The sequence below is a fragment of the Spermophilus citellus genome, assembly GCF_964194105.1.
Source record: "Spermophilus citellus genome assembly, chromosome: 11".
NCBI classification, from domain to species: Eukaryota; Metazoa; Chordata; class Mammalia; order Rodentia; family Sciuridae; genus Spermophilus; species Spermophilus citellus.
Window position 1 is genome coordinate 74,965,664 of NC_138192.1, and position 24,702 is coordinate 74,990,365.

Here is a 24,702-nt window from a genome sequence, read left to right on the forward strand (position 1 = left end):
ATCCATCACTAAGGCAAATGTTTATAGGCTAGATGAGCTGCCGCAGGCTTGTAGGTAAATGCTGAAGAAAGTGACAGTGCATCTCTCTGAGCAGACTGTTCAGCAAGTAACAAAGGGACAAAATGAAGTCCACTCAACACTGCTCTAGCCTCAGTGTATGTGGGGTATGCTTTACTCAGCACTTAAAAGGTTTGAGTAATTTCCATGTCTGTTATTTCCTGCCATGTGGAAGGGCAAAAACCGATCCAAGACTCCTGATCTCTGTATCTTTCCTTATTCCCTAGAGGGTTGGAGTGACTTACCTAGTAAGTCCATATAGAAGATGAATTTAGCTCTTCTTCACTATTTTTAGTGGAGGAAAGTGTTCTAATGGGCTTCACATGAGTCCTGTGGCTGTCTGGTTGTGGGTTCTGACTCGGGGGTTCAATATTAGGGAGGCAATGTTTCAATATACCCTAAGCAGGTTTTTTTTTCTTCCAGTATCAGTGTCATTGGTAATTGATCTGCATTTTAATCTTCATCTGTTGACATATTATGTGTCTCTTCTTGGTTTAAAATTTGCGTAGGAAACAAATATTTGGGGCGTGCCTCTCGCAGACTTCACCAGAGCATGGTGATTTCACATGGTGGTCTTATCTAGTGGGCTATTTTAGTCTGTATTCTTCACTTGCTTCCTATTTATTTCCTAATAGAGGAACTGAAATTTTGAATCACGAGGTTACTCTACTATACCTGATTTCCCTTCTGCAGAGTAGGAGCCAGACTTTCCTCCTTCATTCTGGGGAAGGATCTGGCTGGGCCAAAGAGTCCTTCTTCCCACACCTCTCTGAGTATATTTCTCCTTGAGTTGTGCCCCTATCTTTCCAGGTTTCTGGAGGGTCAATAAGTTCATGTGACATTCATGATGGAAAACAAACACAAAAATCCCAAGGGCTCTGGAATCAAATGAAGAATCAGAGATCAGAGTTTGCTCTTCTAAAAGATATCAAGACAAAATGCTTTACTAACAATTTTTTGGGCAGAACTATAGTTCAGGCAAGCAGAAAATAGCTGTTTTCATGGCTCAGTAAAGGCTTTTTTTCCCCCCTGAGCTCAGTGTTTAAGCATGCAGTCTGGTTTGCTGAGACTTAGTTACAAGTCACTCTTGCTACAGTCTTCCTTAACCTTGCATTTCTCTTTGGGTCACTGGAACAGTATTTGGCTAAGCTGCCTGCAAACATTGCCTACTCTAAGTCTAGAGTCCCACTTGCTTCTTCTGGTATCCTGTCTTACTGGTGACTGACCATACCTGAATGTGCTTCAGAGGAATGAATGGCCAACCCTGGATTCCCTGTCTCTCTACTGATACCATGTTTCCTCAAGTGGACCTTGTCTATGCCAAGAGCTTTAACTTTTACCTTTTTTTTTTTCTTTCTTGTTTCAAGCACATGGTATTTCATGGGGGACACAGACGCACTTACAATTTTAATACACTCAGGGAAAGCAGTGACCCAGAACAAGGTTCTACCAGGTAACAGGGGAGAAGACCCAGGAGAAAGTAATCTCCCATTGAGAGTCTTATTAAATACCAAGTGTTCATCATATATTACAACAGCGCTCCACCTCCTCACGTGACCCACAGTCACTACATACGACTGCTCACAACCATCCTCCTTGCCAGAACAGGTCAACACAGCAGGCTCATGGCATAGTCTTGAGTTCCCAATACTACCTACCATGGCAGCCTGCTAGTTGGGCGGGCTCTGAGAACCGAGTGGACAGTGGGCGGAGGTGAGTGGAGGAAGGTAGGTTAGGTGCTGCTGTCCTACAGAAAACTGTACCAGAGATATGCACCCAAAGTGACAACTGAGGCCACGCACATTTTGACCAGGAAGAGCTTCCAGCTGGTCAGCTCGAGTGCTGGCTCCTCTTTCTTCTTCCTGGACTGCTTCTTCTTAGCAGAGAGGGCCACCTGCCAGCGCAGGCTTCTGCCACGCTTCCGACTTCTAAATTCAGTGACTTGACTCATGCTGTCCATGCTGTGGGGGTGCCTCAAGGGTGTCTTGGTTTCCTCACTGATAGGGCCATCTTCATCCGCCTCAGCCCCATCCTTCACCCGCTGATGTTTTGAGAACTCCTTTCGTTTCTCAGTGTGTGGCTCCAGGATTTCCCTGGGCCTCTGGAAAGGTGGGGGCACATGCCCGGGTAGGGGCTCCAGGTCCTCGTGGGACAGCTCCTTCCACTGTTCCTGCATTGAAGAGTCTCCCATGATGAACTTGGCGCCTTCGATCACGACCAGGTAGGAGAAGCGCAGCTGTTCAGCTGTCTGGATCAGTCCCATCCGGAACTTCCTCATTTCCAGCAGCACTTTCTTGATATCCACGGAAGAAGGGTCTTTCCTTTTTTCCATCAGTAAGAGGCAGGTGTCAGCTAGGCAGAAGGTCCCCGACCTGCCAATGCCAGCACTGCAGTGCACCACTATGGGGCCATGCTCTGGACTAAGTGACCCCGACTCGCGAACTTTGAAAAGAAAGTTCAGGAACGAGGCTGGTGATTCAGGGACTCCAAAGTCAGGCCACGTGGTATAGTGGAAATGTAAGATTTCTCGAGTTTCTTGATTCGCAAGGTTCTCTAGCTCCAACTGTCGCACTGTATAGTATGACTTGATGTCTTCAGAGATCAATGTTAATTTCAAATTTGTGTCCTCAAAAATCATCTCTGTTTTTTCTTTTGGTGGCCAATACTGGGCACATTTTAATAAGCCTCTCTCCATCAATCGGTTCAGCATGACCACGGCCCTGCTTTTCTGCTCCCACACCATCTCCCAGAAGTGCCCACACGTATTAGGTAAAGGGCCCTGGGTGAGAATGTAACTCCTCTCGGCTTCTTCCATTTTTATCAAACTAGCATTGATATAGTCGTTATCCTCCTGCTGTAGCTTAATCCGACTGTGGTCAAAGGGACTGACATCTCGGTACCTGTTTCGGCTTCTGTTCTTAGGAAGGTTTGCCACTCTACAGGGGAAGTCACTGGCTTCACGTTCAATGTCCTGGTAAATGTCCTCCCAGCTCCCGGCCTTTTCGATCTGCTCAAACTCTTTCTCCATCTCCACAACTGGCCAGGGCGGCTCCTGCTCCGCCCACTGTCTGGCATCGGCTGCTCTAAGGTGCCTCGCGCTTTGAGCCCGAAGCCTGCCAACGCCACCGCCACCCTAGCCGCAGCTACTACTTACCTTTTTGAATATGGTATTTCATTTGTCATATTACTGTACATTATAGATTAAGCCCTTCAAAATGACAATACTCACACTTGACAGTATCTCTGATTTGTCAGTGTTTCTATATTCAATTTATCATTCAAATTTCCTAGACCAAACATTTTTTTTAATGTTAAAAAAGCATTAATGTAGGGCTGGGGTTGTGACTCAGTGGTGGAGCGCTCATCTAGCGTGTGCGAGGCCCTGGGTTCAAGCCTCAGCACCACATAAAAATAGATGAATGAAGCAAAGATATTGTGTCCAACTACAACTAAAAAATAAACATTTTTTAAAAAGCATTATTGTATAAAAGTATAGGCTCTAATCTGTCTCTTTGGAAAGTTACTGACCTTGTAACAAACTATGAGTAAATTCCCTAAAGTAGGATGAACCAAGAGTAATTTATATTCATATGTAAGCATAATTATAGTATACAGTTGCATAACTAGAATAAAGCAATTGTAAATATACCAGGAAGAAGGAAGCACATAAAACTTTAAAAACTTACATGAGGGGGCTGGAGATGTAGCTCAGTATAGAGTATTTACCTAGCATGCTCAAGGCCCTGGGTTTCATCCCCAGCATGACACCCCCTCTAAGAAAAAGATCTCCCTCCAACCCTATGTGAAGTACAAAAATGTTGAACCATGTAAGAGCCAAGGCTTCATTACCTCCACAACCTTGGAGACCTAGAATGTGAGGTAGCCTTAGCCAAATGGCTTCAGTATTACAGTGCCTCCTATTATAACAGGCTAGGCAAATGGCAATGAAATTGGAGCAGAGGTAAACCCTGCAGGTGTTATGCAGCATGTCACATAGTAAGTGAAAAGCAGCAAAGAGGTAGTTCTTTATTCTTGAGAATTTTCTTGTACACATGATCAATGTCTGTGTGTACCTGGAAGAGAAACAATGCTACTAAAATGTCTTTTTCATGTTATGTACATGTCACAGTGAAACCTACTATTCTATATATTATTATGCACTAATAAAAAAAAATAAAACCAAAATGTTTTGTAAAAACGTCTAAGTTATGGCCTTGGGATGTAGCTTAGTGGTAGAGTGCTTGTCTAGCACGCAGAAGGCATTGGGTTAGACCTCTAGCATGGCAAACAAACAAACAAACAAAAAACAAAGCTATACTCCATAAATATGCACTATTACTATATTACTGTGTCAATTAGAAATAAATACATGTAAACAGACATTATTTTTTTAAAAAGTCAAATGTAATAAAAAGCTTTGAGGAATGGGGGGAAAAATCTATGTTTGGAAAACATCAGCTTGCTTACCCAGGAAATCAACAGAACTTAATTTTCATTTCAGCACAGGGCTGCTGGGCACCCAGCTCCCTTCTCTCTGGATAGCAAACAAATCCCTAAGTTGCTGCTGAGCCATACTTGAAAGGCCAGTCAGGAAATGAGCAGCACTCCCGAATGGGAAAGCCTGGATCAATGTTTTTTTCTAAAGTAAATAAAAGATCTGCAAAAGTATTTCCTTGCACTATTTGGCAAGAGAAAGAAGCACCTGGAGAGTGAGTTAGGAAGGCAAAGCACATAAGAAATGGAGTAAAACAAGGATGGTTATAATGAAGCTTTGTCTCACTAATCTCCAGAGCCCAAGTGTTCTAATAGGAAACAAAGCTGCAAATGAAGAGACACTCACAGAGACTGGTTGATTACGGATATATTCATGGAAAGGATGAGTAGATAAATACTTTTCTGGATCCTGAATTTTATCTTTCATTTGGATTCTTTCGAAAGAAAGAACTTTAAAAACATCTTCTGGAAAGTCAAAATGGAATATATGTGTTAAAATAAATGAGGGCTGTGAGGAAGAAATACTAGCAATGAGAAAAAGCAATTATCCTTGGAGGCAGAAATTTCCTTCTTGCTTCAGTGCAGCATGTGATGCTGGCAATTTTAGCCATTTTCTTTCAGGTGATTTTCAGTTCCAAATACTGCTTGGGGGGCCACTATCTCGGCTGAATCTGAGGGAGCTGGGCACAAGCCTTAGGAGAAAGACAGGTTACTCTTGGGAGGCAGGAACTGAGAGAAATGAGGCAGTTATTGCATGATGTTGCTTGTGCTAAGCACATAGCATTAAAAAAAATAATAAAAAATAAAAAACTCACTAATGTAATTGACTCAACAGTGGCTCATCGCTATTTTCTTTTTAGTTATAGATGGACATAATACTTCTATTTTATTTATTTATTTTTATGTGCCACTGAGGATAGAACCCAGTGTCTCATACGTACTGGGCTCTACTACTAAGCCACAACCCCAGCCCCACAATGGCTCATCGCTAATTTTAGGAAGTCATATAGTGTTAGTGCTTTTTCCCAATGAAAGGTAACTGCCCTTCCCCAATATTTTGGGGAAAACAACAGATGATATATAATGATTAACTTAGGAAAAATTAATTTCTGCAATGAATTAGAAAGAGTCACAAAAAGGAGCAATGGATGGAAAATACGGCCAGAGAAGGTTGAGGTGGGAGGCTCAACTGAGCTCACTAGTTCAGGACTAGCCTGGGCAACCACACAGAGGGACCCTGTCTTAACAACAACAACAACAAAAAAAAAAAAAAAAAAAAAAAAAAAAGAGGAAAGGAAACGAAAGATTGCCAAAGAACTTTTCTAAACATAACAAAATTCCTACCTTCCTTAACCAAACCTCAATAGCCCAAGTAGGAGTGATGATGCTTGGAGCTTTTTAGGAAGCAATCAATGGCTTATTTTATTTGGCAGGTAACATCTGATAGAAAATCATTCTTTTTTTTTCCTGGGGTTCCAGGCTCAACTTGGGGCCTACCTGCTGGAAAAAATCAAAGTTAAAGACAGATCACTGGGATGCCAAAGACACAGCTACCTGGATACTATCTGTGACTGCTTGAAGTCAATGTGCTCCTAAAGTATTGATTCTTCCCCCCTCTTTATGAAATGTTAACATGTATTTATTCATTCACCTGCCTCTGGCTGTTCCTTACTAAAGGTTAAGTGGCTGTGAAACCACAGGCACTGGAGAATCAAAGGCTGTTGTTTTAAGCTCTTAGCCAAGTAGTTGTGCCTTGTAGGTTGCCTTTCATGAGCTCTAGCGGCAGCTTAGGGTGGGTTGTCTTTGACCATCTGGAGTTTTTAATGTGTTCCATCCATCTCATGCCAACCCAATTTGCTAAGTTAGGATCACTGTGCTCTGAGACCCTTTGAGATCATGATGCTCAAGGGAGCTGTGTTCTGTGGCCTCCTGGGCCCCTCCTGCAGGTGCACTTGCTTTTTCGGTTTGATGCTATTTTTCTTACTCTCTGTAGGCATTCACCGCAGAACTATTATTACTTGCTTGTTACTGCATGTTGCTGATTCATACTCATAGGAAAAATTAATTTTGTCTTCAACACCTCTTCCCTGTCATTTAAGGCATATGTTAATGAAAGACAGATTTTGGCATCTACTCTCCTCTATAGCTCTGAGACCACAATACTGATTCATTATAAATGAAGATACAACTGTTATTTTACTTCTATTTATATTTATAACTACACCAAAGCCATCTTGCAGGTACCTTTGTGCCTCTCAAATCCCAGACCATATTCCAAGAAATGCTCAACATTTCATGCTTGAATTGGCATTAATGTGGCATTAATGTACATACAAGGTTTTAAATAAAGATGTTTTTACTCATGTTTTATTATTGACACTTCCTGATTTCACATATTTTAGATTACGATAGAGCTGAATCTCTTTGAAGACATTTTAAGGGCTTTTCCTCCCGTATAGCACAGAATGGTTTTTTCCTTTAAGTGAGGAACAGGCAAGTGAGGAGTGCTCTGCTAGGAGGGATGCCAAACACAAGGCTGAAGCCTGAAGGGGGTGGGGCAAGAGCAGAAATGAGCCCAAGCTGAATGCTGAAAAGAACTGATTGAAAGCTTTTTGCTTTGTCATTCCTCTCTGTTCCTTTCTTTTCCAATTTTAACTGTGGACAAGGGCAGCCTACTTATTTCCTAGAATAACTGGATCTAGAATGAGCTATAACCTTGAAGACAGTCTGATCCAAACTCCTGCCCATTGCTACATAGCTCATCACTTGATTCAGGAGCCCTCTCTTCTCCAGCACCTTTTCCAGCAGCACTTGTGCCCATCAATTAAAAGTGCAGGATGAAGGGGAGGTTTTGGAATCAGATAGTTCTGAGTCCACATTCTGGCTCTGACACTTAATAGCTCTGATTTCCTCAGCAAGTTACCTAACACCTCAAAGCCCCAGTCTCATCTGTTAAATGGCTGTAATAAAAGCTAATTCATGGGGCTGGGGATGTGGCTCAAGCCGTAGCGCGCTCGCCTGGCATGCGTGCGGCCCGGGTTCGATCCTCAGCACCACATACCAACAAAGATGTTGTGTCCGCTGAGAACTAAAAAAAATAAATAAATATTAAAAATTCTCTCCCTCTCTCTCTCTCTCTCCTCTATCTTAAAAAAAAAATAAAAAAAAGGTTAAAAAAAAAAGCTAATTCATAGGAGCTTGAGGATTAAAGGAAGGACCGTGTACAGTGTATACAAAATTTAGCACTCACAGCTAAATGGAGAGTAGCTAAGTGGTTCAACAGGAACTAGGACCCATGCTTTCCGACTCCCAGGCAATACTTTTTCCACAGCATGATACTGTTTCTCTCACACGATGTCTCATAAAACCTTTGAAAAAGTATCTGTTGAGTACTGTGTGTGCTGCCTTGTAGATTGTAAATGCTGTTATTACTAACAATAACTCACATATATATATTCAGTGCTCTAGAATTTAAAGTGTGCTTTCACAAGTTGGAAAATACCCACAACAACTGGTGACTAATAGAGGGGGGGAAGGAGGAACAGAGGCTTTGAAAGAAGTCGATTAGCGATGCAAATGTGAAGTCATCTGCACTTGTGAGGAGCATAATAAACATTAGAACCAATTAAAAGTAACAATGTGTGATATATTCAGGCTTCAGAACTTTGATGAGATGGAAAAAACAACCGGGATACTACACATGGAGTTTTGGGGCAAGAATTCAACTTACCTGAATCTAGATGGTTCAGATGGCTTTAAGTTGGGCCTACAGGAGGGCAGCTATTTGCATATGGGGAAATTTTTACATACAAACTAGAATACTGCAAGGATTTAGAATTACATAATGGTAGAAACCCGGATGTGTTCACAATTTGGAGACAAAGCATATGGAACTGAAACAAGCAAAGCAAATAAGTTCTCAGAAGTCCATGTTAACTGGGTGTTTCAATGTAGACAAATGTGACATTCTGAATAGCAAAACTTGCAATAATAGAAACTGTTATCTTGACTTTCTCACAACCTTCTAAAGTAGTTCTTCATGTGAGAATTTTTACATTTGGACAATGCTCAAAAGTGAATTTTTAGAAATAGAAACAGAGGGTACATTTTAAATATATTTCATTGTTGCTGTGGTATTAGAGGATAAATACACCTTTTTCTGTTAAAAAGAATATGGTATTCCCTCAGAAGATGAATTTTTAGATCTCAGACTATGCATAAACCAATTGGTCCCTGCTTTATGGAGGTGAGGGGAAAATTAGAATTTCAAGTAGTTATCAAATATTTTAAGCTAATACCCAAGCAGATAATTTTTTAACACTTTATGAATTTTCCATATCTATAAGCAAAATTCCAAATAGGCCTTGCCCTTTTCTTTTTCTGCCCAAATCTGAATTTTTGCCTGTCAGCAAACCCTGAGGAGGAGGTTGATGCAGGTAAGTTAGGAAAGAAAAAGACTAAGTGGACAAGCAGAAGACATCGGGAAAGGCCTGCTGTGGAATAGGCCATGTGGAATAAGAGGTCTATGCTGGACAAAGCCCAAGACAGCCTGGTTTGTGTCTCACAGTCCAAATTTGGTTGATGTATTTTTGAAGCTTCTAAAGGTTAACTCACATGCTGTAATACATTATAGAAAGACACGAAGCTGAATTTTACTGTGCCAGTCAAGAGCCTGGCTTGAATCTGCTATTTAGAACTGAGAGAGACAGTACAATTTACATGTGTGAGAATGTGAGAATAATTTTACCTTCTGTTGTTTTTAAAACCACCTTGGGCCATGATTTTTAAACGGAGACAAGAGAAGATCTGCTGGGGTTCCCATAGCAACATTAACTTATCTAAACTGCCCTTGTTGTATGTAATACTTTCCTGACTAGTTTGGCTTTTAATGTACACTTTAATTATGAAATACACGAGTTAAGAGTCTCAGGCAAATTTTTACTCTTACATTTACTGATGTATGCACATTTAAACAGAAATTGATAACTATACTTCTAAGGACTTCCCACCAAGGCAAGTTTATGCAAAAACTTTTCTGTGGTCTTCTTTGCCACTGATTTCTGACTCACTCCATTCCACTGTATAGACAACTCTTCAACAAATCTCTCTAATACTTTTATAAAACACTATAGCAAGTATGAAACATAAATCAACTTCAGATGGCTCCAGTTGAAACTAGAAGTCAACACACAGATATTCTAGACTGTTTCCGAACTGACTCGTTCTTGCCCATCTTCTCTCTACTATTCCTCATCATTAACATTTCACATCAAAAGACTTGTCTTAATTCTGAGGACAGAAAGTCCAAGGACTAGCCTGAAGCCCACCTCCTCCCAGAAGCCTGATTCTTTTTAAAACTATGACAAGTGTTACCGCTACTAGGTGATGTGTTGATGGTGACAGACCAACATCCATCCTCCTCTTTTTGATAACAGGGTTTTGATTTTCCTTTGAGGAACTTTCTTCCACTCACACATTCTGGTGGTAAATCAATTAAGCTGCCTTGCCCCAGTTCAATAAGAGATGAACCCATGACCTAAGCTGGACCGATTCTATTCCTCCAGAAAACTCAATTTCAAATAATTTGAAAAGGAAAAACAGATGGAACTTAATTATTCCAATGATGGCCCTTTCAAGAAATTGCCCATTTCTTCCAGATGCTGGGACTCACAATCAAAGTTCACTAGCTAATGAGTTCTCCATGTGAGTATTTGTTCATATATTATCTTATATCATGATTTAGAGGTTTAGGATATGCACATTTTGCTTTGCCAGCTAAATTCTACTTATGCTCCCTGAAGACAGGGCTGGGTCTTTATTGATTATATTATTTTACATAATTCAGCACAACATAAAGTACTCAGTGAATATTATGTAATGAAAGACCAATCTTAGAAACTCCATTTTTACAAAGTGAAGTCTGTAAACCAACATGTGTTCTTTGAGGCAGTGGAGTAAATAAATCTTTAATTGCTATAGGAATTTTCTTGGTTATGACAGTTGTCTTAAAGAGAGTCTACAACAACTTGTACATCTAAGAATGGCCTAAAAGTAATGTTAGCTTGGCCATACTTTCCCAATTTTAGAAAAGAAAGAGAAACTAAAATTGCATTTCAGACAATAGTTTTTGAATCAAAAAACAAAAATACCAAACCAAACCAAACATACAAACAAAGAAAGCTTTGGGGGAAAAATAATAATATATCTTGATCTTGGGCTTGTAGCTTTCCCTAGAAACATGACATACTGCCTATCTGCCACGAGATGACAACGGAGGAGGGCTTGACTGGGAAAAATGCTTTACTAAGCCTATATATATAAATAGAGAAGATGATTTTTCTGCTTCTTAAAAAATGGCAGGTTATGGTTTCTCAAAATTATCTGATTTATTTTAGTAATTTAATTGAATGTTTTTAAAACTCAGGAAAAGGCAAAATTGGTAGATGTAATAAACCCAAACAAGCTTGGGTATCAAGTTTTGAAAACACAGAAAGTGGTACACTCTTCCAAATCACTTAAATGTGCTTCAAATGCTCGAAGAGCTCACCCATAATAAGACAGAAGGAAACAAATTCTCTTCTTATTGTCTTTTGAGAAATGAAAGATTTGCAGGAGCCTTTGGATAGTGTAGTCTTCTGGATTTGCACTTCATCATGGTACATAGTTCAGTCATGAGAAAAGAATGAAAATATCAACTTGGAGTTATTCTGACTTGGGTGCAATGGTTTCTGGAATTTTCCTTGAACCCACACTCGGTGCATTTTCACTTGCTTTTTCCTATTAACTTGTAAGCGATGATCAACCAGATTTTGCTTTTCATCTAGCCCAGCCTTGCAGAACAAAAGGTGGACTTCCCCTGTGAGACAAAAATGGCAAAGACAGGACATATGACTAAGGAGGAGGTAATGAACAATGGAATATTAGTGGAATGTTTGACATTCAAATTTCATTTATACCAAGAAACACTGTCCAATACAACTAGGTGAAGGAGTCTGTGAAACCAAACAGGTTTCTTCTACCTTAGAAAAATATACCAAGCATAAACAGACTAACATAGTAGGCATAAATGGATACACGAAACTATTGGTTGCTGCTTTCAATATTTGAAAAGTGCCACCTTTCTGAGCTTTTTTGTTGGTTTACAGAGACCCTAAATGATACGTTATAAGAGTACTTACATAAGTTTTGGGAAGTCTTTGAATGCAGGATTCATTTGGTACTGTCAGAAATGCTTTTTTAAAATGAGAAATTGACTAGAGGTAAGTAATTTTCTATAGACTTATAAAATTCCCTCTTTTGGCTGTGGAATATTATCAATTTTTCATATCCAGGCTAACAATATCTCCAAGATTACATATTGCACCTTTACTTGAGTTGAGAGTATAGCAGGTGATTCTTTAAAGTAGTTTTAACTGGAAGAAGATTAAAAGGCAAAAAGGCCATTTTCAAGTTTTTATGTAGACTACAAGCACCAAACTATGAAGCTATCCAATATTTAATCATGACTAAAGCCTCAAATTTATAGCTTTTGAGTTTCTCCATGCAAATAATAACCAAAAAGAGTTTTTCAAGATAATTATTTCCTCTTGTAGGTTAGCATACCTTTTGTAAAGAAATATGCTCTGGTACCATCTCCTCGAACATAAAAATTTTCAGATAAACAATGCCCTAAAAGAAAAGAAAAGAAACACTTGGTATTTCTTAAAAAACAAAAACCCCAAACAACCTGACATGAAATAGATAAACAGAACATTCTTTAAAACACATAAAAATAACCCCAAACTTAATATATCATTACCCTTTTTAAAACGAAGCTGGGTATTATCGTATCTCCCATAGTCCCGAAATAACAGCATTCCCCCAGGCTTCAGTAACTTCGACAGCCGGTTGACAACACCTTGCATCCTTTGAAAACAAAGCAAGATACCCTGTTTGTGGAAATCTTCTGCCAGATTTAACCTTCTTAAAAACAAAGTCAGAGAAGCTCAATAATGCCAAAGAAATTTAAATCATCAGTGTAAAGGCAACAAAAACAAACATATTGTGTAAAGAAGGAATTTAAAAAAAAAGAGCTAGGTGTGGTGACATATGCCTAGGGAATCAGGAGGCTGAGGCAGGAGGATTCCCAAGTTCAAAGCCAGCCTCAGTATTGGTGAGGCACTAAGTAACTCAGCGATACCCTGTCTCTAAATGAAATATAAAATGGGATTGGGGATGAGCCCCTGAGTTCAATCCCTGGTACCCTTCGCCCCCCTCAAAAAAGCTATTGACTTGCTAAACGACCAGATTCAAAAGCCCTACAGTTTCAAGAAATCACCCAAATGACCCTTCATACAGCTTGATATACGATGCCGAAAGCTGAACTGCAAAACCATTAGATGTCTCTTAATATTTAAGCAAAGCAAGGTTGTTCTGAGGGAGACAAAAAGTGAAGATACTTCATTTTCCTTGAAAAATAAAAACTACACCAGTCATTCCAAATTGTACATTATCCAGACAGGGCTTATCTTTCCCCCAAATTAGTTCATTCTTCTGATTAATTTTTTGTTCAAAGTTACTCTCATTCACTTCATGAAGGAGAGGTAATTTTTCTCTTCTTCTATCCTATCTATGTGGGCATTAAATTCTATATCCTCTCTCTCTTGTGCTTTTTCTTTTTTTAATGACATCTTTGTTGTTTTCTCTCTTTTTTCCCCCATTGGAACTCCCTTAGTACAGACCCCTCACTTCCTAACATGCTTTTTATTCTCCCATCAATTCTCTCTGCACATTATCAGTGAATTATTCTGCTTAAAATGGTGGTTTTGACCATCAATCTCCTTGTTTACAAATTTTTGTGATTTTTAACCCATAGGGCAAATTTTTATTTCTTAGCAGAGTTCTTAAGATCTCTTACTAATGACCCCAATGAATCCCTCCAACATCCTTTCTACTATTCCCAATCTGAAGCCCCTCCTCTAGCCACACTGTTACATGCTTGGTTCTGAACACCTATTCCTTATTGAAACCATTGCTTATATGGTTTTCTCTCCAAAAAAAAAATCTCTTTTCCTTAATCCCTGCCTATTTAAATTTTATTCACACCACAATTCCTACCTCAATACTGGAAAGCCTTATGCTTTCTTCCTTTTATTCTACTTCTATGACTTGCAGTCAAATATGACTCCTTATAATTGCTTAACTTTGTGTTTGGGGTTACTTGTTCATGGTGCATGTGTTGTTATGCGCCAGGGATGGCAGATTCAGATCTCATGTCAATATTGAGTGAGTGGCATTAGTTGCCTACGGAGTTCTGTTCAGGACTCACAGAGCCCACTGGGAATGACAATCAAAGTACAAAACTGATTATCAATGTCTGCCATGGGCAGAGAATGGTAAATGGCAGCCTGTGTTGTCCTTGTGGTCTCTGCTTTATCCAAGCTACTTAAAGCTGCTGAGGTTTTCTACTTTGAAAACGAGGAGTTTAGATTTGTTAATATGTAAATTACTTCCAATTACTTTAATATGTAAATTAAAACACTGTTCAGTGGAATAGAGGGGTGTAAGCCATATTATATTCCAGCTGCCAGCATTATATCATGTTATGAAGGAAATAGATGATGAGAAAATGAAAGCTACTATGAAAACAAGAAAAATATGACAGAGATTGTAGATTAGGTGAAAAGTCCTTTTAAAAAATGGGAACATAAGTACACGAAATGGAAAAAGAAATATATTTTTTTCCTTGTTTATTATAAATCATTTTCATATTGTGCTTATATCCTTGGGCTTTGTCAATGAAAGAAAACCATACCTAACCCTTAAAATATTCACTTTCAGGATAAATGTTTTATGTATATAGCAAAAGTTCTGTAATTGTTAGTAAAACAAAGATGAAACTAAAATGCAAAAAAATAAAAACCATGGACTTCAAAATACAGCTAGCTCCGTCTGCACATCCTTCCTCCAACTATCCACTAATGTTTGGGCTTGTGGATAAAGGTAAGGAGCAGGGCGCTGTTCTTCTTGAGCATCCTGGTTTTGGGTCAGACTGCAGTTCCAGAGCTGCTTCTTGAGAACCACAGATGGGACTAGGCTGTAGAAGAGGTGAACAAGACAAAAATGGGACAAAGCCATTTTTCTTTCTTTTTCCTGCGTGGGCTGACTCTGCTATCTTCTCCTCTGCTGGAGGGAGATGATGAGAGGGAAGGATGGGACAGGACAAGGAAAAGAAGAGATTTAAAACATGAGTATTTGTAGATTATCTACTCTATGCTTGGATCTACAAGAAGTATCTTATACTTTCATTTCAATAACTAGGACAACTAGCTTTTTTTTTTTTCCCCCCCTGTAGCATCCTATATATTTTTGTTTTTTTTCATTTCAGCTGGAAACTCCAGACTCAGGGTCTAGCTGAACTGCTGGCTATTTATTTGTGTCTGGATTTTCCAAGCTGCTAAGCTACTCTTCTAGAACTTTCCTAGTGGCAAATCCATGATTATGATCCTAAATGATTCTAAAGATACTGCCTTGCCTTTTCACTTACCATTGTCCCCTTTTAATAAATTTACTTTGATTTGATTTGATTTATTTTGAGACACGGTCTTACTATGTTGCCAAGGCTATTCTTGAATTCCTGGCTCAAGTATTCCTTCCACCTCAGCCTCCCAAATAACTGGGACTACAGGTATGTACCATCACACTCAGCTCATCCACTTAATTTTTAGATCATTTCCATGTAGGTTAGAAAGTGGTACTGACATGATATATCTGAATTTATTTTCTAAAAAAAAAAAACAAAATGAAATACTGTACTATAAAAACAATCATTCCTAAGACATCTACTTCCCCTTTTCTTTAACATTCAATTCAAATAATGAGAAAATACATGATCTAAACTAATTTCAAATAGTTTTTATGTAGTCTTATTTTGAATTTATACATTTCCTGTTATGGGTACCAAATAGGAAATATTATTTTTTACCCACCTACACCATCCTTTTAACTATTCATATAAAGAAACAAAAAACATAGATGACATTTTCTACTGGTTCCTGAACAATGCCAATAGATTAACAGATTAGCAGAAATGAAATAAGGTACAGAAACTGAGGAAAAGTTAGCTTCATGGAACCAGGTACATATATCAGGTAGAATCTTCTTTCAGATTTATTTGGAAATCTAATTCATTCTCCAAAATAATCAAAGTGCTTATCTCTGGGAAGTAAACAACTTTAAAGCATCCTAGTGATCTCATAATTGCAAAGAAAGAAGCACGCAGTAACTCAGATTCTTTGGGAGAGGGTCACAGTCATCAAACATAAAGTGCTTGATCTGGTGATCTGGGCCTGTATACTACAAAAAAAAAAAAAAAAAAAAAGTTTTAAGAAACCTTATAAAAGAACGAGTCCTGCCACCTGCCACACATATGCTTTAATACACTGAAGGTGGCACAATTTTAAAAGAGGTGATCATTATAATTGGTAGTAATATTCTCTTTATGTTTCCAGAGAAAAGCTGCATTTACAGCTTTAAAATATTGTGCAAACATAAAAATCTCAGTCATAAATATTTAGGAGGCTGGGGATATAGCTCAGTGGTAGAGTGCTTGCCCAGCATGCACAAGGCCCTGGGTTCGATCCCTAGCACTGTGGAAAAAACAAACAAAAACAAAACAACTTTATCTATATTTATATATGCAGATATAGTTGAATAATGGCACTGGGCCCACCTTAAATCATAAAGGTCTACGGATAATCCAACAAATTGCTATGACCTCTAATTTCTTATTGGGCTTCTTTAAAACAAAAGTTCAAAAGCCCATCAACAGACCTGTGTTAAGCCAAACAGATCCACAGCCCACCTCTTCACGAACATTTAGGAGGATGCTAAATCAAAGATGTTTGTTTCTGATCACCAAGTACAATTTCCCTCTTGGGAGTCTATTAGGCTGTTCTGAATTTGTAATTTCCTTGAAGCACTGTCACTTTTAATAGGTATGTGTCTTGCCAGAATATGTTCACTTCATTCTGACAGTGACAGAAAGCTCGCTAATGAAGTAGTTTGACCAGTTTCTTTCTTAAAGTCTGAAAAAAGAAAAAACTGCATTTAAAAGGCTGCATATTATACATAATGTAGTTCACTAAATGATAAACTCAAGAATTGTCATTTTTGCTTTGATAGTTTCAAAAACCACTAGTGATAAAGAAGCTTTACACATTTGCTTTGCCCTTTCGTCTTCATTTACCTGTCAGGATGAATAGAAGAGAGCACAAAGACGAGGAGAATGACATCCAGGATCCCATCTGGAAAAGGGTAGGGTAAGCCATCATTGCACACATCATGAACAAAGGCAGAACACTGGGCTGCTCTGTAGGATGAGTGTGACTGTCATGATAAACGAATAAAAAGAAAAAGAAAAAAAAAAGGAGTTAGCTGATTTTTAAAAAATAAAAAGGTCAAATTTTTACTTTTTCTCCCAAGAGTCTTCTCTCTGTAAATTTGAATACACTTTATTGCCAGTTCATTTTTCTATTAGCTTAGTTCAGGCTGACCTAAAAAATTAAGTCTAGTACCTAGATCTAATAACAAATATTTTTCGTAATCCTTCTTTGAATTTAGGAGTAGGGCAGGTCTTATGAGTCAGTAGGCATTTGTTAGAGGCCTAACCTGTGTTGTTTAGAGGCACTAAGATGTTCCTCAACTCTCCTACTGATTTTTCCATATCTCTTTTGGCTTAAAATACAAATATCCTATAGCACATAATCAAAATTAGATAATGGTAATGGTTGCACATTTCTAAATACACTAAACACCACTGAATTGTATACTTCAAAATGGGATAGTATGTGAACTATATTTCAATAAAGCTATAATTTAAAAAAAACTGCATTAGTCACACACACACACACACACACACACACACACACACACACAAAATTTGTCTACAGAAATATCACCAGAAGTAAATACATGAACACATCATGTTGATTCACCCTAGGAAGTGTGATTACTGGTGTATTTATTTCTTTTCCATTAGGTTTTTTTTTTTAAAGATTTTTTAAAAGATGGACACAATATCTTATCTTTATTTATTTTTATGTGGTGCTGAGGATCGAACCCAGTGCCTCACATAACCCCAGCCCCCGTTTTTTAATTTTTTTTACTATGGAAAATGTTTGCAATGAATAAGAATTACTCTTATTATCAGAAATCTAATTTTTACTTAATTTTCTTTTTTTCTGCAGTTTTGAGGACTGAACCCAGGACCTCATGCTTGCTAGGCAAGTGGTGTGCCACCTAGCTATAATATTTAATTTTTTGAGACAAGGTTGCTTAAGCTAGCTTCAAATTTGTGATTCTCCTGTCTGAACATCCAGAGTAGCTAGGATTATATGTGCCACTGCGCTTGGATTTTACTTACTTTTTAAAAGTTTTACTCAACTATGTGTTTACTGTACATTTTTGTTAGTAAAATTTCCTTTCCTTTTTGTTAAAATTGTCTCTTCATTCTAAGGTAGTACTCACTACCATTCAGGGATTTGTGCAATAATCTTAGGTTTTCCACTGTTTTTCTTATAGTCTAGGACAGTCTGGATTTGCATTAAATGCCTTCTCAGATATTTTTCTAAAGTTTTAATTCAATGAATGCCTACTGTGCCAGACTATGTGGAGGCTTTAGAGAAAGATATGAATAAGATCTTCTTGTAGGATTTAACAGAAAATTTCAATTTGGGGGGTGGGAACTTGTTTACCCATATGAAAATTTTAACTGATCTCCTTTGAACTTAAACAAGTTGTTTGGAGTACAGTCACACTCATAGACATGAATTTTGTAGGTCAGTACCATTTTGGTCATCTCTGTGTGCTGTTGGCTTTTCTAGGTCTACCAGTTCCTTGAAATCTATCTTAAATTTAAGACAAGTTTGGGGCTGGGATTGTGGCTCAATGGTAGAGCGCTTGCCTAGCATGTGTGATGCCTTGGGTTCGATCCTCAGCACCACATAAAATAAATAATAAATTTAAAAAAAAAGTTATTAAAAAAATTTAAGACAAGTTCTATTGCTTTAGGATAATTAATATCTTAGGCAGTCGATGACATGATTCTCAGAAGTCATAAAAATTCAGTTAAAAATGGTTACAGATAATATTTGATTTAGAAACATTTCAAAAGAATTCCTCAAAAGCAAATAAATTTGACCTTATTAAATGGACTCCTTAAAGAAAATATAAAGTGTACCTTTACAAGCTCTATAGCTCCAGAGGCAAAATCACAACAATAAAGAAAGGATTCTGGGGTGTTCCTATGAAAAAGGAAGAAGGATTTAAATCTAGAGTCCAAACATGGTCAGGTTAGAAGAAAGCAAACTATAGATTTGATTTATTGGTAACTACTTCTTTAATAGAATTTTGGATGACACTTGGCTTGTCATTTTTCCTTTTTGAATATCACTTCCTGTACTGATTGAGATTTATTAATTACAGGGTAACTTTCAAGCTCCTATTCCGGTTTTAAGGCCCCCCATTAGTTGGGCCTATTTGCTTTATAAAAAATCTTAACTCATTTCAATTGTCTTCTTTTGGATCTAAATACATTCTGTTTGACTTTAATTTTAAATATAGTAGCAATGACTGGTTAATCATGGGCAGGAATATACTATGAAGTTTGTGGGCCAGTACCCTTCATGATCAGCCTCTGCAGGCTGGTATCAAATAATTCTTTTTTTTTTTTTTAAAGAAATCATGAAGATTTATTACAGAATATTGAAAGCTGACTTTAACACCAACAATCTTTCCCCTTAATTTCTACTTCAGGCATATATGTTAAAATCATTCATTTCCTTCTGACAGTCCTTTTTTTTTTATTGGTTGTTCACAACATTACAAAGCTCTTGACATATCATATTTCATACATTAGATTGAAGTGGGTTATGAACTCCCAATTTTACCCCAAATGCAAATTGCAGAATCACGTCAGTTACACATCCACTATTTTACATAATGCCCTATTAGTAATTGTTGTATTCTGCTACCTTTCCTATCCCCTACTATCCCCCCTCCCCTCCCCTCCCATCTTCTCTCTCTACCCCATCTACTGTAATTCATTTCTCTCCTTGTTTATTTTCCCATTCCCCTCACAACCTCTTATATGTAATTTTGTATAGCAATGAGGGTCTCCCTTCATTTCCATGCAATTTCCCTTTTCTCTCCCTTTCCCTCCCATCTCATGTCTCTGTTTAATGTTACTCTTTTCTTCCTACTCTTCCTCCCTGCTCTGTTCATAGTTGCTCTCATTATATCAAAGAAGACATTTGGTATTTGTTTTTTAGGGATTGGCTAGCTTCACTAAGCATAATCTGCTCTAGTGCCATCCATTTCCCTGCAAATTCTATGATTTTGTCATTTTTTATCAAATAATTCTTGAGTCATGTTGTACAGAAACGTGTCTGAATCACAGAAAGAGGTCACCATGTCTTTAGAGAGTAATTTTAAGTATGGTCCTGGCAGTCATCATACTCCCACATGGGAAATCTCCAAGGCCAACATCCAACATTGCTCCATCTTCCTCCTTTTTCCCCCCAGCATGTACTGTAGTTCCTTAGCTTGGCCAGTCGTACCCTTTTCCAAGGACTCCCAGACTCTTCCTTCTTCCTCTTCCTTTCTGTATTACTTATTTGTCTCTTGGGCTTCTCACAGAAGCTCGAATGGGCAGAAACACATATGCACATTTATTTTATTTTAGACAGGGCCTCACTATGTTGCCTATGCTGGCCTTGAAACCTGGGCTCAAGCGATCGTCTTTAGCCTCCCAAGGAGCTGGTACTACAGGAATGTGCCATTGCACTGACCCACATACTTTATATATATACACACACACACACACACACACACACACATATATATAAAATATTACTTTTAAAAAAGAATAAAATGCTAACATAGTAATTCTTAGTTGTGTTTCTAAGTTATTGCCAAACATTTATTGAACATCATGTATGTACCAAGCATTAGAATACAAAGTAATAAATAAAATTGTCCAATACAATTGTAAGAGTATGGTTCTTGGAGCCAAATAGACCTATGTTGAAATCCTAGATTTGATAATTATTAACTCTGAGTTTGATCTATGACTTAGTTGCTATGTTTATAATATATAAATAAATTCCATTTTTTTTTTTGCAGGGGAATGTTTATCTGTATAAAAATCTTAACTAATTTTAACTGGTTTCTTCAGAACCTAAATACATTCTGTTTGGCCTTACTTTGAAATATAGTAACAATGGCTGGTTAATCATGGGTAGGAATGGACTGTGGATTTTGTGGGCCAGTACCCTTCCTGATCATTGTCTGCAGGCTGGTATCAAATAATTCTTGAGTCATGTTGTACAGAACCATGTCTGAATCACAGAAAGAGGCCACCATGTCATTCAACAGTAATTTTAAGTATGGTCCTGGTTCTTGTGCACTTGATGGTCTAGCTGGGATATGCAGAGAGGGCCAGCACCATAAGTCTTAAAAGTTCTGAAAGGGGATGATAGCATTGCTAAGTAAGGAGAAGAAGCAATGGTATGACAGTTTAGAGGTGGAAATCACATGTCAGGAATTAGAAGCAGAGCTGATCCTGGAGAGCCCAAGCTGGTATGTGGCAAGACATAAAGGCAGGCCTGGAAGCACAAAATTAGAACCTCTAATTTGATTCAAGAGGCAATTCATAAGCACAAATATGAATTTAGCAAAATCTCACCCAGGCTCAGATTATACTCTTAAATGCTACTCACTGATGAACTATGTCACATATAATTCATTTATTCTGTGGCACTAGGAATTTGCATTCAATTTAAAATCTGTCTAAGTTGAAGTATAATAAATAAGACTTGGTTTTGAAAAGTTAACTGGTACTGAACCAAACGTAAAACCTGAACTGCTTGATTTTTTTTTCATCCATCTCATCAATATACTTCATTCCACCATTTACCCCTGTTGCTTCCTGTGAAATACATATAAATGTGATTTGTAATTTTCTAGGTGGTCACATGTGTTTGAAATGGTCTCAATTACCACTCAGATGCAAATTGCACATGTGGTATAATGGCTAAGGATGAGGATTATGGAACCAGACAGCTGAAGGTTTGAGTCTTGATTCTACCATTTAATTGTGTGACCAAAGGATAGTTAGTGACTTAAGGGATGACTGAGGATGTGACTTAAATTTGCAGTAGCTCTGTCCCCTCATCTTTAAAAGAGAGATAAATACATCATCTAAAGTGGTTATGAGGACTGAATGAACTCACATAGTAAAGTTTCTGGAAAGGTACCTGACTCAGAGTAAGCACCCAATAAATGTTAGTCATTATTATACTGTTGTTGCTAATATCACTATTTCCACTATTATTAAAGGATATCTGCCTTGGCCTTTCAGGAACTAAAAAACTAACATGGTCCTCTAAAAACTTCAAAATAACTAAAAATGCTTTTTTGAACCCTGGTTTACTTAGCTTATTAATAAAAGTTCTGCAATCTACCTTTGAATATTTACTGAATACCCACAAGATATAGAACAGTCTAGGAACTAAAAGAAAGCACGTGCCACTTGCACATATCCTACCAGGATGGCAGCATGACCTCTGAGACAGAATTCCCACTACATCAGCAGACCAAGTTGAAGTCTTATGACCGCCCAATGACTTTCTGTAAAATCAGTTGACTGCCCTGGCCCTTATCCAAGCAAGCAGGTGCAAATATCACTACTACTACCACACCACCAAGCATTCTCTTGGCAGGGGGTTTAAGAATCAAATGATCCTTGGAGAATGACCTAACCTCCAATTCCAGAGGTCTAATTATGGTAAGGTATTCTGAAAGGGTAAAATATTAATCCTATACTCTCCAAAAGTGATGAATATAATTTCTTAGTTGATTTGGGGGGATGACTAAGTCCATCTTTTGGAAAACTAGTCACTGGTTGTCTTTTAAAGATGAATGAATTATCTCAAGTTATTGAGCTACCATGATTTCTAAAACATATGAAGAAAGAAAGACACAGCCAAGAAGCAAAGAGTCAGAAGTGAGGGGAAAAGAACTTGTAATTATTAGCTGGAGGGAGAAGTACAGAGGGAAAAATGCAACTAATGAGTAGGGAATCATTACAACTAACACGTGGGGAATTGGAGATTGAGCAGTCAATACACACTGAGCTTTATATTGTACTGTGGGACAACCTGGAAAATCATATTGGGACAAAATATGCTCTTTACCCCAAGAAATATAAAAAGAGTAGCTGGAGAGATAAGGAATAAAGAAATGAGATGACAAATAATACCTTGAGAACAGCCATAAAATAAAATGCAATCTAATTGCCAATAAAGTGTATTTAAGTGTATTAAAAGTTCAGATATTATTGGGGTGAAGGAACCTGGCAATGTTTCAGCCCTGAAACTGGAAAATGGAAAACAGAATACGGAAAAAACAAAAAAGGTAAAAAAAAAAAAAAAAAAAAAGGCCATTCAAAACTAAATTTACCAGATTCACCTGTCCCTGGCCACTTTAACTAGTCATGAATTAGATAATACTAGGGAATTACTATTCATTATGTTTGGTTTATAGAAGTGTTGGAGAATGCTCTGATTTTTTTGGTGACACACCTGAATAATCAACATAAAGCATCATGATGTTGGCATTATGTTAATAATTATTGAACGAGGCAGTGGGTTTATGGAAATTCACGGTCCTTGTCTTTGATTTTCCAGTGCTTTTACATTTTCATAATAGAGTTTAAAAGATCACATTGTTAAATTAAAAATTATGCACAATAAATGAAAATTCTATCAGTGGTTATGTTAGGATGATGGGTGATTTCCATCCCCTTTCCTCTAATGGAAATGTACTATAATGTGCTTATGGCTGGTTTTATAGAGAAAAAATTATGTGAAAACTATTGTATAAACTTTGAAAAAACAACTTGACAAAGCAGCATAGTAAAAGATGTATGGCGAGTTTTATAAGGTATATATTCTTCTTTATGGAAATACTAACACACAGAGGTGAGATGGTGAACAAGGGGGAAGGTCAGGAGAATATCACTGTCTCCATCAGCTGCTCTTCTTTTTTAAGATTTATGATTCGTTGCTGCCACTTCCAAACAATCTCAAGCCTAGACACAATGATCTGATGTGCAAAAGTCTTATATAGGGTGTTGCTTCAGAAAATACGACAAAATAAAATGAGGACTAAAGTATAAACTTTAAACTCAATTTTCTATGTGTAAAATGACATCTAAGTATCCAGGAGGAACAAGCTATCTCTGAAGTTGAACAATTCATAACTTAGTTTAAAAAAACAAAACACACACACACAAAAAAAAAACTCTTGCTCTTGGGCTGGGGATGTGGTTCAAGCGGTAGCGCACTCGCCTGGCATGCGTGCGGCCCGGGTTTGATCCTCAGCACCACATACAAACAAAGATGTTGTGTCCGCTGAAAACTAAAAAATAAATATTAAAATTTTAAAAAAAGCACAATTCACAATAGCTAGACTGTGGAACCAACTTAGATGCCCTTCAATAGATGAATGGATTAAAGAAATGTGGCATTTATACACAATGGAGTATTACTCAGTACTAAAAAATGACAAAATCATGGAATTTGCAGGGAAATGGATGGCATTAGAGCAGATTATGCTAAGTGAAGCTAGCCAATCCCTAAAAAACAAATGCCAAATGTCTTCTTTGATATAAGGAGAGTAACTAAAAACAGAGCCGGGAGGAAGAGCATGAGAAAAAGATTAACATTAAACAGGGACAAGAGGTGGGAGGGAAAGGGAGAGAGAAGGGAAGTTGCATGGAAATGGAAGGAGACCCTCATCGTTATACAAAATTACATATAAGAGGATGTTAGGGGAAAGGGAAAAAAAATCAAGGGAGAGAAATGAATTACAGTAGATGGGGTAGAGAGAGAAGATGGGAGGGGAGGGGAGGGGGTATAGTAGAGGATAGGAAAGATAGCAGAATACAACAGTCACTAGTATGGCAATATGTAAAAATGTGGATGTGTAACCGATGTGATTCTGCAATCTGTATACGGGGTAAAAATGGGAGTTCATAACCCACTTGAATCAGATGTATGAAATATGATATGTCAAGAGCTTTGTAATGTTTTGAACAACCAATAAAAAAAA

At 37.8% G+C, this 24,702-nt stretch overlaps 2 protein-coding genes across 3 annotated transcripts in view; both read right to left on the reverse strand.

The window, feature by feature from the left end:
* Positions 1–1,804: 1,804 nt before the first annotated feature.
* LOC308631206 (tyrosine-protein phosphatase non-receptor type 1-like) lies at positions 1,805–3,060 on the reverse strand (the record flags this gene model as incomplete). The annotated part of the gene is made up of 1 exon (XM_081262187.1): positions 1,805–3,060. Exon 1 carries the CDS (start codon positions 2,870–2,872, stop codon positions 1,805–1,807), a length of 1,068 nt encoding a protein of 355 aa, XP_081118313.1. The 5' UTR covers positions 2,873–3,060.
* A 7,852-nt stretch (positions 3,061–10,912) lies between these two features.
* The window catches only part of METTL8 (methyltransferase 8, tRNA N3-cytidine), an 87,059-nt gene continuing 73,269 nt past the window's right edge, over positions 10,913–24,702 (reverse strand). For both annotated transcript variants that reach the window (XM_081262228.1, XM_081262227.1), the window contains 5 exons: positions 18,770–18,833; positions 16,778–16,917; positions 12,350–12,456; positions 12,154–12,219; positions 10,913–11,407 (listed from right to left, as the gene is read on the reverse strand). In XM_081262228.1, the coding sequence (XP_081118354.1) occupies positions 11,217–11,407; positions 12,154–12,219; positions 12,350–12,456; positions 16,778–16,917; positions 18,770–18,833 (568 nt within the window). In that variant the 3' untranslated portion in view covers positions 10,913–11,216. The remainder of the gene's footprint in view (positions 11,408–12,153; positions 12,220–12,349; positions 12,457–16,777; positions 16,918–18,769; positions 18,834–24,702) is intronic.